Source organism: Cololabis saira, chromosome 21 (genome assembly GCF_033807715.1).
Source record: "Cololabis saira isolate AMF1-May2022 chromosome 21, fColSai1.1, whole genome shotgun sequence".
Classification (NCBI taxonomy): domain Eukaryota; kingdom Metazoa; phylum Chordata; class Actinopteri; order Beloniformes; family Belonidae; genus Cololabis; species Cololabis saira.
Window position 1 is genome coordinate 20,345,941 of NC_084607.1, and position 15,832 is coordinate 20,361,772.

Below are 15,832 nucleotides of genomic sequence, written 5' to 3' on the forward strand. Positions count from 1 at the left end.
ATCGCCGCGAGTCGCGCTCGCACTGACTCCTGCTTCCTGATTCAAACGTCTGACGGCCCCGCCCCCGACCAATCAGTGGCACGGAGGGTGGTGACGTCAGAAATAGTCCTGGCTCAGCCCGGATAGAACCTCGCCAGAATGGTTACAGAAATAGTATCGGCTTGGAGCGGCTCTACCCGTCTCAGCCCCTAATGCAAAAGCGCAAGACGGGGCCGTGGCGGGTAGAACCGAGCTGACTAGTGGAAAAGGGCCATTAGTGGGAAAGCGCAAAACCGAGTGGAGTTAAGCCGAGCCGGGCTGAGTAGGTACTAGTGGAAAAGCGCCATTAGTTTGATTGTTAGCACTATTAACACACAGCAGTATCCACATTCATCTTCATCTGTGGCTGATAGTGTGAACAGCCTCGCTTGGGCTTACTCTGTAATCCTCTCTTTCTTAACTTTCTTGTTCTCCTACTAGTTTCTTTTTTCCTTTTTTTCACTCAAATTTTGTGCTTTTTTTGTTGACCACATCCCACTTTCCCACATTGCACTGCCAAGACGCTGTTTATTTTGCAATCAAGTCTTGGCTGTGGTTGTTCTGGTAGATTGGGTTTGTGTGCCTTTCGATTTGTGTGTAATTGTCAATAGTTGTTATAGGGTTCAGGTGCGGGAGCAGGTTGAGGTATCGATGCTGAATATTGGAAAGATTTAACAGCCTCAATATTTTCTCCTGTGGAAACTGCACTAAAAAGGGACTTGGAGATGGGTTAAGCACCAGCTCAAAACCACAGAGCTGACAAAGGGAAAACGGTAAAGAGCTCTTACTTGCATTCAAAGCAGCATTGTGGTTCTGTCGCATTTAACAGATCTCACAGTTCCATTTTATCCCAACAGAGCACTTAGATCTCAGACTGAATGCTTACTTATGATTCCTGGAGTTTCCAAACATAGAATATGAGTAAGACCTTTCAGTTAACAGGATCCTGTCACGTGGAATCTGCTCCCAATTAGTCTTCAGGACACAAACACCCTCTCTGTCTTCAAGATGAGGTCAAAACGGATCTTTTCAATAAAGCTTATGGCTAGGGGTGGAGTGATCCCCTTTCTGATGCTGCTACAGGCCTACACTGTTTGGAGACATCACAGTATATGCATATAAGCACCTACACATCCAACCCCCAGCCTATTGAGGCAGATGGCTGGTCTCATCTTTTTAAAAGGGAACTCTTCCTCTTCAGTGTTGTCCACCTCCCTACACAAGCTCAGCAAGATTTGATGTGATCCATTTTTTTTTTTTTTTTATTAGTTGGCTTTCTTTTAGTGCATTTCATGAAAATGATTAGTTGGACTGTATTCATTCTAATTCTCATAAGAGTGAAATTACTGTATATAGATGAACTGAAGTGAACTGAATAATTGCATTAAATTGAACTGCATTGTATGAAATGAAACTGTAATGTAACTGGATTGAGATTGATTGATTGATTGGACTGTATTTAATGACACTTGAACTGAACTTGCCTACTTTCTCAGTAAATTGCCAAGAGATAACATTTTCTGTCTCTCTAATCTGAAAAGGAATATGTAGGTATAGATAGCGGAAATATGGAGGGCTGACATTTATTGTGAATTAGTTCAATGCCTATTTGACTGTCGTATAAAACTCACATTAGGGCACTTGCTTTACAAATATGCCGCGGCGAACCAGATCCGGTTAAGACAAATCAAGTTTGTGGCTTTTCCTTAAAAACCTTCCATCTCGATCATCTGCTGTATAATGTTTGGTATTTGGAGGTCTAGTATGTTTGCTTTAGGAACTAGTGGACATTAAATAAAAATGTGCAAAAACACTTTCAGGGTCTCAGAAAAAAAATATTTCAATATGTAGGGGTCAATACAGTATATCCCACTTTGCCAGCTCGAGATTAAGGCTGTAGTTTAGATTTTTTTTTTTTTAACTTATTTACTAGTGAAACTGAATTCTGATGTTTTTAAATATGATGGTGAAATGTAGAGTGCAGGTTCCACCTCATTGCTCTTTTTGTGTTTTAAGTTTTAAGTGTTTGGTCTGCTTTCAGGTAACGCACACTAACAAGTGTGATGTAAGCATTTCCAATGTTAAAGGCGAAGTGTTTGTAAAGACATTTTTGAGAGATCAATCAAAAACCTGTTACTCCTGAAGCCGATAAAGTTCTTATTTTTGCCATCTGAGAAAATTAAATATCTTATATTTGGTGCCTAGCTGTTTCCCAAGTATATTAGCGTGTGTGAATGAATAAATGAGACGTAAAAGGTAAATTTCTTACCTAATTTCTTACTCACATAAAAACAATCCTAACCCTAATAATTTATCAGACTCATGTGTGTGACAGCAGAATTTGGGGTACAACTTTTTTATTTACATACAAATGTTTATCATTATGAATACGAATAGTTATAACATGGACACATCTTTTTGGAAGTTATCAGAATCCGAATCAGCTTTATTGGCCAGGTTCGAACATTGTCCAACAAGGAATTTGACTCCGGTAATTTCGCTCTTTGGTATTAAAAATAAATAATATCTTACTCCATATGCAATCCGATTACTAAATATCCGACTGAGTGCTACGTGCCGACTAGTGGTGTGAAGGCTGTATTGCTACTGTAGCCTGGCGTGAGCCTGTGAGTCCGAGCTCAGGGCAAAGGAAAATATACGCACAAATCGTTTTACACACGGATCTTTTTACAGATTTGCCGCGGCAGAAGTGTGTCAAAATCCACGTGTACAAAGACAGCCAATCGAGAGCTCCCGGCTGATTTTTTGCGCACACATGAATATGAATACAGACACACAAATCTTTTTACACACACACAAATGTGAATATGGACACACAAATCTTTTTACGCACACACAAATCTGAATACAGACACACAAATCTTTTTACGCACACACAAATCTGAATACAGACACACAAATCTTTTTACGCACACACAAATCTGAATACAGACACACAAATCTTTTTACGCACACACAGATTGAGATACGCACACACAAATAATATTGGAACAATAATACCCCCATACAAAAATCCTGAAAAGATTTCAAATATATAATCTCAATTTTCTAGAAACTGATTTGGTATCTGCTCACATTTTGTTTAGCCAACTCAAACATAAACATTTCACTTTACAGTCATAAAGGACTAAAAAATACACGGAACCAGAGCTTTAACCCTTGGATTTGTTGTGTGTGTTTATGCTCAAGAAAATGGGGCTGGGATTAAATTTGTTTTGATCAATGGATGAGTTCATCAATTGCGTTGGATCTTCAATTCTATGAGAATGATCGTTAGTTACGAACGAAACAGTACAAGGAGGCTGAGGCTAAAAATCAGAGTACTGCTGACTTAGTTTGGGAGATGTTGGTGGCAGTTACTGCTAAATAACTGTTCTATGCAAGCACCAAGATGACTACACGCATCTGCTGATGTTTGTGTCTGAACGATAATAAGAATGCCTCATTCTTTGGAGATATGTGGCCACTTTGTTTCATGCTTTAGCGTGAACTGCTTCTTACAAGCAGGCCACATTTGTAACCAGTTTTAAAGCCATCCAGCTCAATGATGATCTGTTTTCTATGCTCTCTTTTCTGTTCTTTCTGTCTTTAATATTTTCTTGCCCTTGTGCTGTCTCTCTTTTGTGTTCACTTATTTGTGGTCTGTCTTTTATTCTGTGTCTGTTTCAGTCTTTTTTTCTCTCTCTCTCTCTCCCTCTCTCTTTCTCTGGGGATTCGGATGAAAACCAAGCCTGTTTTATTTTTTCTTCAGAGGGCGCTGAATATTTCAGTTTTGCATTTTCTCTCTTTTTATGTGCTCTCTCTTTTTTCCAGGCCTCTTTGATGTGTCTGTGGATTCGTTATCATTCCGTTTGGATGAGCTCACAAACGCAGATGCGCGGGGGCTCGCATGCGCTTGCACACACATTATACTTGTGCTCTGTCTTTTTATACCAGAGGCATCCATATGCAAGCGTACATTCTAGTCTGTTTGTCAGTCATTGCTGTGTGCTGCTCCACCCACATCAGCTCATATAATTCGTAAATGCTGGTCTTACATGAAAAGGGTATTTGCATAAGTAATTAGCTTCTTCTGTGTGCTTTATTGTGCATGTTTGTGTTAACTGTATATATATGTCTGAATATCTACATTGAAAAAAAACAACAACATCCCTTTGCATGCATCATGTGGTGCACACTCAAAAAAGCAGCATGTGGCGTTGTGCGGTTAAACAGTCTGGATAGCGACGGCATCCCTGCAACCCCTCCTGTCTGCCAGGCAGCTGAATGGCAGAAGCTCCTTCACCCTCTCGAGTACAAACACTCCTCTCTCCTGGCCTCCCTCTCTTCCTCCCCTTTAAACAGCCGTTTAGGATTGAGGGATGAGAGGACTTCCTCTTCAGAAAAGGCACATCTTTAATTTAAGCCTCCTCTATTTCCACTTTTCTGACCAGATATCCATTTAAAGCCGATGGGCCGCCCTGGCGCTGGCACCCCTCTCCTTCCTTTCCCTCTCTGCCGCTCCTCTTCAGGCCTCCCTGAGTCTTTTTCTCCATCTTCTCATCTCACCCCTCAGTGGTCTGTCATTGACGGTGACACGCTGTCTGCTACTCTAGTGACCACACACATTCTCATACACATTTAATCTTGATGCCATGTGTTCACCTGCCCGCCTCAGCTTTAAATATGTGTCAGTCTGCCAAGTGCTTGAAGTTGGCAGCAGTGGATTTTTATTTTTTTGTGTGTATACAGAGATATAAGCCCAGCGGCTAGCCTGCCTAGCTCCAACTTAGTCATACGGCATTCTTTGAGCAAAGTTGAGTCAGTCACAGAAAGAGTTTGGGACTGTGGCTCATGAACAAAGACCCACGTACACCCGCACGCGGGCTCCCTTGTCTCTCAATCGAGACACATACTCAATTCATTTTTACTCTGCTTTGGAAGTTGGCTTGCTATTTCTGTGACATCCTCTGTGTTTCCTCTCCTCTTTCTTTTCCCCCCAACCAATTCTCTTAAAATATCCTTTTGTGTCTGTCTGAGTTCGGAAGCCAGTCAACGAGTTTGATTAATAATTACAGAGTACACAAAATTGGGGGGGAAAGAAACAGTTTCTTTGCCGTTTGATGTCGGACATGAGAGAAACCAAAATTACAAAGAGACAGAACACTTAAAAGAGAAGAGAAAGCTTGCACATTCCTTTCTCAATCCGCTGCTTTTGTTTTATGTTTTTTTTTTCATGCATTTTGCCGTTTTTATCTCTCGCTTTCTTTCTGGTTATCCATCAGTGTTCAGTCAGTCTAAAAATTGCAAGTTGTTAGTTACTTGCTGTAGAGTTCTCCCTGTCTATACATGCACTCTATCACACATTTTAATTCCACCTGCTCTACATGCTCACACACACACTTCACAGTGCGAACACTGTCTTCATCCACCCACACTGCCTGTTGTGCGTCTTAGTAATAGTTGTTCTTCTAATTGGTTTAAAGTCTCTCCCAGTGGCCAGAATTCTCCCTCCGTCTTTTCTCTCTATCCAGGGGGGAGTAATTATCCACACCTTGTTAGTGCCGTCGTTTAAAAGTAGCAGTAGGCAGTAGGCACACAAGTAGATGAAAACACACCACCCTATGTGCTACTGTACAGCAAACAACTGGGAAAAATATAAATAAATATACATGTACAGCCAGTCATATAAAATCATTCTCTAAAATGTCATCTTTCTGTACTGAGCTCCATCATATTTAGGCTTAAAAACATGGAACGCAGAGAACAATTGGGGAATCAGTGTAAACTTTGGGGAAGATGACATTTAGTGTTCTATACATGAAAAGCAAATTATGTGATTTGGATTTATGGGTTTGAGGACAATCTGTATTGTGTGTTGGAATGGTGCTGCCTAATTTTGCTTCTCAATACTGATGTTTATCTGTATACAGTATTTTAATCTAGGGGATTTTCAGCAATAAAAGCAATAATGGTTTGCCTTACATTTAGCCATCTACGCCTGTTTAGATGTCTGGTATCTGTTGGTCATGTTAGTATTCATCACACTGCCTCTGCATGACCTTACCCAGCCGTGCACTTTCGATCAACGCAGCTGCAGCATGTTTTCTTAAATGTCAGCAAAGTTTGATAGCAGGGTTGTATATTTCTTCAGTGGAGGTATATTGATAAAGGATCAGTCGGTTGTGCATAACGGCACGTACGGTAGATTTGCCCTGAGTGTCCACATCAAAAAGAGCCAGTGCCGGTCAGGAATTTGGACACACTTTCTCATTCAAGTCGATGGGGGGAGTGTCTCCGGGTTCTTGACTGGTAGGGATAATACCAAATTAAAAAGCAAATTTAAAAGGGGAAAAAAAACAAACAAAAACAAAACACAAACAAATGAATGTACTATATTTACAGTAACTCTGCTCTGGCTCTGCTGTCCGGACCGGTGGAGGCCTCGGCCCTCGGGGGAGATGCCCCCCAAGATCATGGTCACTTTTTGCTTGTTTGGTGTTTCTCTCTCTCTCTCTCTCTCTCTCTCTCTCTCTCTCTCTCTCTCTCTCTCTCTCTCTCTCTCTCTCTCTCTCTCTCTGTGTCTCTGTCTCTCCTTTCTTCTCTCTTCTCTTCTATCCATCGTCATCCCTTTCTCTCTCATTTCTTCCTGCATTAATACTGACTCCCCCTTTTAACCTTTTTTTATTATTTATTTTTATTATTTATCTTTAATATTTTATTTATTTATTCATTTTTATTTATCCTATTTATTTATTTATTTTTATTTATTTACTTTATTTACTTTTGCTGCTTTTTCTCTCCTAAAATAACCATCATGCCTCCAAGTCTGAATGTGACTGTCAACACGGGGACCGACTGATCAGTCCCAGGTACACACTGTGACCTGGGATACCCTCAAGCTCCATCCCAATGAGGCACAAAGTGATAGAAGATAGATGGGTAGATGGAAATTCACAAGTGGTTTTTAAAAATAACACTTTCCTGAGCTCCTTCGCTTCTACCTGCTTCATTCTCTCTGCTCTCCATCCATTTGCCCCCACATCCTCCTGTCCCCACTCACCCGGTGCGTGTGGAGTTTGACAGCTGCTGCATGTGATGTTGTAGCTGGGCCTGCTTTCTGGGCTCTGACAGTTCTCGGTGTGAGGGTGTCTCCCTCAGTGTGCCTGTCAGTGTTCTCCACTTGCAACTTTATGACCTGACATTTGGCAGAAATAGCTGCAGCACACTGGTATGGAGGACAAACTTATTGCTAAGTTCATACTGGAACTAGAACTGTAGGTAAAATTGAGTTTCTCACTCTTTTTACACTGTACAGTAAATCTAGTTTTAGAAAAAAAAAACTAAATAGGGAGAGGAACAGAAATTGGGTCATCTGACATAAAAAGGTTATGTGGTGACGATATTGCTCATTAATTTTAAGAGACAACACCACAACAAATCAGAGCTCATGCAAGGACTGTGTACAGTTCATTGTGTGGTTTTCTTCTCAGCAGTTGTGTTTCTGTGGCTGCTTGGGGCATACCCATTCCTTTGTGTATGTGCTTGGTTTAAAGGGAGATGGAGATCCAGCTGGACAGAGCCAGGGAGAGCCAAAGGCAGCAGATCCACCAGGCAGATATGGCACTGGAGCAGTTCAAGAAACAGGCGGAGCTCAGCTCTGAGAGGACTTACGCTGATATGAAACTTCAGGTCTGATACACACACTCAAAGAAGTGTTAAGCACAATGTACTGTACGTTATGAAACCTAAAATACTAACTGTGGTCTACATATTCTGTGCATCCGGTAAGGTAGTAATATTGATGCATATGCATTAGTCTGGTATGATTTTATGCATCCTGTTGAGCACCATCAAGCTTTTGTGGTTACCCTGTAAAATTAGTATTCCTGTATCTTTTAACTCTTTGTACACCACAAATCTTTTCTTACTCTGAGCCAAGTACACTATCTCCCTCGGGCCAATTTCACTCATTTAATGCGTCCAAATGAATCAAAATATGTATAATCCTTCTCATTAAGCAGATGCATTCATTTCTGTGCTTTCACATGCTGACCTGACTTCTTGCCAGTAGGCGTGACGTAGGCTGGTCAGGTTCTAGCGGAGAACAGGTCACGCGCAACAAGCAGTCAGACTAATTAGTGCAACGGCCCTGCCTTGCGATCAGCACTCTGCGCTGCGTGGGCAGCCACTCATTGGGAGAATTTTCCAATCAATATGCACCCAGCTTAAACTTTCTAATGTAGTCTTGCAAGTCAGTTTAGCTATCGGCATTTTTTTGTGAAGCAAGTTCAGCCACACTGACAAGGCTGCACTAAGTGTGGTCCTAAATGTTTTAAAGGGCTGCGTGATGGAGAGATTAGATAGTTTAAGGCAGTGATTAATGAAGTTTTTCACCTAATTAGTATGTTGGGGGCACGTGGTGTGTAGGAAAATGAGAGCTTGTGTGGGAGTGAAGATATTTGTTGGTTCACGGAGCAGCTTTTTTTTCTCCAGGCTGAATTTAAAATGTTTGTCATTTTGACACAATACTTAAATTACACTTCTTGGATCTGAATCCTGAAAATTAAGACTTCTTTTTCCACTCTTGGTGATAAAACATCATACACAGGATTTTAAAAAGCCATGCCCAGCACACCATCATGTGAGTATTGTTGGATAGATGCATAGGCTACTTTTTTTGGACGGCCTCAATTAAATATTTGTTCTGGGAGAATCGGTTGTTCTTTCCTCATGAATGCAGGGCTTTTTTCCCCTTGCTGAGTCTGTTTTCTCCAGCTCTCATCCTTCCATCTTCTTGCTTGCTCCTTTTCCCATTGAGCCCCTGGCATCCCAATCTCCAATCTGACTTTATCCTCAGCCCACATCAAAGCCATGGGAGAGTGGAGCAGTCTCTTCTGCATCCCTGTCATCTTCTCTCCCTCTTTCCCTTTCCTCCGCTTCTCATCCCCACCCCGCTTGCGCATCTCTGCATCACATCCTCCTGCTAAGGCTTTAATGTTGTAGAAAGTACTTCAAAAGAAGTTTTTATTCTCTTTTTTCATCCTCCATCATTCCTCTCATCATCTTCTCCTTTTCTCTATCCACAGATGCTCTGATACCTAAATGGATTATCTGTAACACTCCCTCCTTCTGTCTGTCTGTCTCTATTTCTTTATTTTATTTCTAAATCAGCGTACTACTTTTAGGCTGCACTTAAAGGCGAGGATCTGCCCTATTTTGGTTGGGAAAAAGAGGCACCATGTGAAATCAGCTGCATGTGTAGTTCAAAAGAGACATCAGAATTCCAAATGGATTAATAACAACACATTAAGCATTTCCTAAATCTTACAAACAGCATTGCAAAGATACAGAGGCGTTTCAATAAATTATACTTCCAATTGTTGTGGAGGATCTTTGCCTGAAGAGAAAATATGAAAATGGTTGGCTTTGGAATTGACAGTCTTCTTGAATCCCTTACTTATTTTCTTACTACTTCTCTGTGACTTTTCATGTAAATAGCAATAAACAACTACTTATTTAAGATAAGTTAATGTAATTATGTGTTACTATGAAAGTCGTACTGTAACACCACATTAATGTGTTACATACTCTTCTAGTTTAGCTTAATTAAACTACAATTTAAATAACAAGAAATAGCTCCTGATATTATAATTATATAAATATAATAATATTATTGTATGATTTATGTTTAAACTGTCAATGTCACACTTGAGCCACTTCCTTTGTAAAGTGTGTGAAATAAATTGTGTTATTGTCTTACACAAAAGCATGAGCCAGTTTAAGATTGTATTACTGAGACATTAATATTATATGTATAACTTTAACCAGTTGGATTAACCAGATACCGTTGTTCCAGGTATCTGGTGTTATTTTCCTTCTCTGGTTCTGCGTATATTATCAGTCAAAGGTTTGGACTTCTGCCGTTTTCCAAATAAATGTTGAACCTTCGGCCATATATGAGATTTTTTAAATGTTTTTTTTATCTAAAATTTATCGGAAAAAAAAAAGGAATATGATTAAGATATTAAATAAGTATTATAGCAGCAGATAGTGTATATTAATGCTTGTCAACCTGTAATCTGTAGTATATTATTGTGTGAAGATAGTAAAAGAAAAAAAAAATTAAAGGTACAAATTTTGCTCTCATTCTTATGATGCCTCCAGATGGAAAAGGTTGAAGAGGATCTGAGCCACTGCAAAACCCTGAGGATGAACCAGGCCAAAAAGTTCTCGCAGCAAGTCGATGCTCTCAGGCAGAAATATGAGCAGCAGGTCTGTATGAGTCCATAACTTTAAGCTCTTCTGTCTACATTTGTGAATCCATCTTCGTTGCCGTCTTCTCCCGCCTCCATCATCATCTCACTGTTACCTCCCTTTATTATACGTGAAGACTTGCTCTGTTGGAGCTGACATCCCTTTGCAACAGTCTTGTTATTCCTTCCCATCTGTTCCATCCGATTAATATCACATGATAAGCGACACGCTTTAGATTAAGCCCAGGTTCCGCCTCAATAAATATCTTAGACATTGCCAATTGAAAACGAATGCAATCTTCATAGAGAATGCACAGTTAATTTATCATCGCATCTCTGCTGCTCGTCTTCAATTAGGAATCAAGAAATCATTTTCACAATGCGTTGAAGAGAATATTGCTGGTAGGGAGACATTGAATTCAATTAAACCACAGAATATTGTACTTTTGGAGGCAGATGATATAATTGTATTAGTGAATTAGTTGATATTTTGTTTCCACTTTAACAATATGGTCGACTATATGACTTGAATGCGAAATGTAAATAAAAAATGTAAACACATCTGAATAACAGTTGAGTATAAATTACACAACAATTCATAGTAACCAATTCCAGCATGTTATGGGACTGGTATTTACATACCAGATATACAATATGTAATACTTCATTAGATAAGGTGTACCCAACATAGTGGCCGATGATTGTATCTCATGCCATCAAATAGTAAAGAATTGTTAGTTTCCCTAAATGATGTTAAAAATTGCCGAAGTGCTCCATGTCCTTATGTGGAGTGTGACCATGTGGCACAACATAAGTGGAGGGAGTGTGCATCACTAACTGCTGTAACATCTCTATTTCCCATCTGTATCCACTACATGATTGCTTTCCAGGCACCACACTGGTGCTCAACCTGTGTGTTAATAAGCATGCTAACCCTCATTATCAGGCCAGATGGAGCTTACGTTGCATGTAATTTGCTCTAGATTGATGTAATTGGAGGATATGAGGCTAGCTTTATTTCAGGGAGTGGATAAATGGTTTCTTTATTCGTTTCTACTATTGTGTTGTCAAGATACATATCTTATAAAAAAAAAGTTAGGAACAAATGGAAAAATAAATTACTTTGCTCCCTGCGGTAGACACATATTGTCAAATACATCAGGCGGTTCTGGTTAAACTATTAAACAGATTGTTTTTATGTCAGAAATACATTTTCAACCCTACTTTAAGATCCAGTAAATATGAAAATTTATGAGTGTTTTAAGTTCCAGCTACAGCGTATTGCTCTGAGGAATCATCAGGGATTCATTCCATGTACAAAACAAGTAACCGATCAAAGATTTTCGGGACACATTCGAGTGAGGATTATCATCTGTTGTTCTGAGAGGAGAAGGTGCAGTTGACAGTTAAAGACAACCTCATAGGGTTAGCGGCACATCAGGAAGACTTTTATCTTCAAGATAAAAACCCACAAAGACCATGGATCTGTCTTTATGATGGTCTTCATAGGAGAGTTGGTGAAATTAACAGTTGGAGTGTATAAAGTGTATAAAAAAAGAAAGCGGAAATGTATCTGCACACACACAAATACATATTATTATTCATGAGCTACTGTGAATCCAGCTATTTCATGTGGCATGTACATTGTGTTGACAGTATTTATTTCAAACATGAGCTTGACCAAAAATTCTTTGTCTGTTTCCACTCTAGATACATGAGTTATACAAGACTAAAGGGGTCAAGATAGTCCATTCAAGCAGTCACAAAAGAGCTTTTCCTCAAGGGCGGTTTCAGTAGGACTTTAAGTGGGAACCATATACTGTATGAAGGAGTTTGTTGCCAGCTGACTGTCACTGCCGTTGATCTTTATTCTTCCTGACCTCCTTTCCCATGAAGTTAGAGAGATGCAGCGAAGACACATAGTTTGGAGACATAAGGGTTGACAGTTAAGGAAAATGGTCAACAGACTCATTGGTTGTTAGACTGAGGCAGTTAATGATAAAAGAGTCTGGTATAAAGAAAATAAATCCATTCTCATTGCCATTCACGGGCCACTTGCAGCTCCAACCCTAATTTTTTTTTCATCTTTATGCGTCCTGCTCACCCCTGCTGAGACCTGACAGCTCTTCTCTTCTTTGCTCGTCTTCCCTCCTCCTATGTCCCAAACATTTGAGATATCCCCCCTGGGGTTAAAAGAAGCCAATTACCTCACTGTCCTGCCTCAGTCCACGCAATGCACTCATGCAACCATGTCGGCCCAAGCTGACAGGGCTCGTGCTGTGCGAAACACCCAACCCACTCGGTGCCTTTGGCAGCAAGCTGTGCCTGGACGGCCCCCGGTCTTCCTTCGTAAGTGCCACGCTGGTCCCTTTAAGAGCCACAGTGACAAGCACCCTCCACTCCACGCTTGCGCTATGTGAGGTCACATCTCTTTAACAAGCCTGCTCTCAGTAATCTTACCTCATCTTCATGTATTTTTCTTTTTTTTTTTTTATCACACCTCTGTTTGGCTCATTTCTTTCTTCGAGAGCTCCAATAGCTCCACACTCTTAATAGTAGTGAACAGTAAGACAGAATGTCCACTTAGAGCATTTTTCCCAGCGCTGTATGGCTGCAGTGTGTTTGCTTGTTTTGTCATTCTCTAAAAATATGTCAGTTATTTTCGAGGCTGGTGTCCATATATGGCCGCCCATCCTATTCTATTATCTGAGGATAACTAGTAAAATTCATTTTTATTCTACTATACTATTATTCTATTGCCTTAAAAAGATTTAGCAAGTTTTACCAAAATCTGGAGGTTTGGTGAGTGAATCTGGCTTCCTGTAAGTAGTCCCTCATTCATCACCTGCTATGAATAGCGTGCCACATTTGAAGATTGCGCCATGGTAAGAGCAAGAACTGAGGCTGTCGTTCTCAATTTCTCTGGCAGGCCAGGTAGGGTGCCGTCATGCACAATGTGCAAGGATTAGCTTCAAAGCAGGGAGGCAAATGGGCCCCAGGCCCCTGCTGTCCTTTCAGGGCTCCGACCAGGCCTGCGCGTTTGGATGGTGTGGGGGTCCCTTGTTCTCACCGCCGTGGGAGACTGGGAACGGGGCATAGCCTGGGAAAGGCTTGGGAGCTTGGGTCTGGAAACTTTACCAGCAAGATGCAACTCTCAGCAGGTGACGCCGCTTACAAACGAACTAGAATACGGACTTACTCCAGCTGACAGGACGATTAAACCCTGACAAACTGGGGCTTTTTGTGCCATTAGAAGTACTTTATTTTTCCTCTACTGTATTGTGTGTGCAGAGTGACATATTTTAACCATTATTATAATTCTTTACTCAGTTCTGTTATGATACTCTGACTTGGGAATTTGCACTTTAGCACATAATCCCTCATGATCAGAGCCTGCTGATTTGCTGCACATGCATTATCTTATCAATTTCAGAACATGGAATCTGATATCGATGGCAAGATTAAGCCAGAGACTTTAATTAGAAGGAAAAGAAATGTCATTAATCGTTTAGCAACTTGTCTGTTCTGCTCATAGTTGCTGTCCCCTTCTCCCCCTCCAGCTTTTTTTTCTTCGTATTTGGGTTTATAGTAATCATCATATTCATTGCTTAAGCTGATTTTCACATGCTGTCAGGCGCATAGCATGGGGCATCGGGTAGCGCCTACAGCCAGATGGCTAACCCCTACCAGCTTCCTTACACGGCACAAACTAGCTGCTCTTTTATTCGCTGATCGCAGAAAAGGGTGAGGGGGGAAGATTTGAAGAGTGAGAGTGGGACATTGAGGACCAGTCTATACAATTAGCAGAAGAGGTGGGAGGGTGGGGAAGTCAGATGTAAACACTTCACATCATGTCGTCGTCTGACGATGCAGGGAACCAAAGAAACTTTCCACGCTTTTTTCCCTCCCCATCACGCCAAATTGGTCGGGCACGCGGGTGTTCTGGTTGATGGAAAGGGATGGACGAACTGGGACGAAAAAACGTATGGATAGATATGTGGATGGACAAGTTGTCATGACGACAAGGTTGGTCTGAGTGCGCGTTGGCTGATGAAGTCTCACTTTGCCCGCTTGTCCAATCAGATGGCTGAGCAGCGCACGCAGCACGAGCAGGAGAGGACGCGGCTACAGCAGCAGCACAAAGCGGAAAAGGACAGCCTGGTCCAGGAGCACCAGCAGGAGGTGAGCAGCTTGGAGAGGCAGGCCAGGGCCGCCCTGCAACAGCACCAACAGCTCACCCAGGAGTGGAGGAAGCGCAATGCCAAGGTAGGGGGTCTCCACTGATCCACGTTCACATATACACACACGCTGATCCACCGCTCTCCTGTGGACAACCATTTTTTATTTTGCCTATTGACGTCCTGGGGTTTCAAAAGCACAGCGGGTTGAGACACTTTTTACTCGAAGCAAGACTTATATTGACGCTGGGTGTGAATAATTTTAGAGATTGCTGCGCATCAGAGCGAGAATACAGAAGATTTTAGACAGCTATTTAAAAAAAAAAAGACATTTTATGTTTGCGCGCGCGGAAAAAAGTAAAAAAGCAAAAAGAAAAGAACAAATAAAACAAATTAAACGTAACTGTCCCCACTTCTGATGTTATTCAAAAGTAGGGACTGTGTTATTTATGTCTTTTTGAATAGTTATTTATCACAATGAGGTTTTATGATGGAAGTTTAAAGACTTAATATCCAGAAGCAATAGGTGTCCAGATGCAGCAGCAGATATTCATTTGGTCAAACACTCCACTTATGCATTCAGTTAGAAATTTTTCTTATTTCCCACAGTACAGTTTTGGACACCCAATTAATCTTCCCATGCTCCCCCGAAGTGTGTTTCCATTGCATTGTTCTCTCACCACAGGTAACTATTTTTCTCCGGAAACTGCTGGTTATTCCTTTTTTATTACAGCATTTTCACCCTGAATGAGTGTGACATTCGGGTCTGAATTAATGGCTATCTCAGGCGCCGTGAGACTGTTTTCTTACCATTTAGCCAAAACAGCAGGTCTTCGTCTTAAAACCCTCCGCTCCATCTTCGCTCTCCAGCCAGGAATAGATTGGAGCTCAGTGGGAAGCTATTTGACAAACCAACCCCCAACTGTGGACATTTTTGATTCATCAAGACTCGTGATAAAATGAAAATTGTCAGCATGCAAAATTTAGTTTATTAGCCGTTAGCTAGATGAATGTCCAGGCGGGAATATGTTTATTATGTGTGGACAAATTGTCCTTATGTGAAATAAGGGTTGGATGGTTGTCAGACCAAAATGAGGGTTGAAGACATTCCACTTGACGTAGGTTATTTGACTTTTATTTTCAAAAAAGTATATTGAATACAATGGTATAGTAGGGGCGCATAAGCAAAATTGAATTAAGATAAGATAATTTGTGCCGCGCATAAGAGCAATTATCAAATGTAAAAAAGCATTCTGTGAAAAGAAACTCACAAATTTGTCACATCGTATGATTAATTTTTTTTCTTCATTTTTTATCAATGTTTATAATTTATGTATCAGCAATAGTACTAAAGTAAACAATACCGCAAAGTTTGAAATA

The 15,832-nt window shown here is 40.8% G+C and overlaps 1 protein-coding gene across 5 annotated transcripts in view; it reads left to right on the top strand.

The window, feature by feature from the left end:
• The window catches only part of cep112 (centrosomal protein 112), a 123,391-nt gene that overhangs the window by 54,622 nt on the left and 52,937 nt on the right, over window positions 1-15,832 (top strand). For all 5 annotated transcript variants that reach the window (XR_009770757.1, XM_061712728.1, XM_061712729.1 and 2 more), the window contains 3 exons: window positions 7,575-7,710; window positions 10,186-10,293; window positions 14,358-14,540. Coding sequence is in view for 4 of the 5 variants with exons in the window: in XM_061712728.1 (XP_061568712.1) it covers window positions 7,575-7,710; window positions 10,186-10,293; window positions 14,358-14,540 (427 nt within the window). In the remaining variant the exon portion in view is untranslated. The remainder of the gene's footprint in view (window positions 1-7,574; window positions 7,711-10,185; window positions 10,294-14,357; window positions 14,541-15,832) is intronic.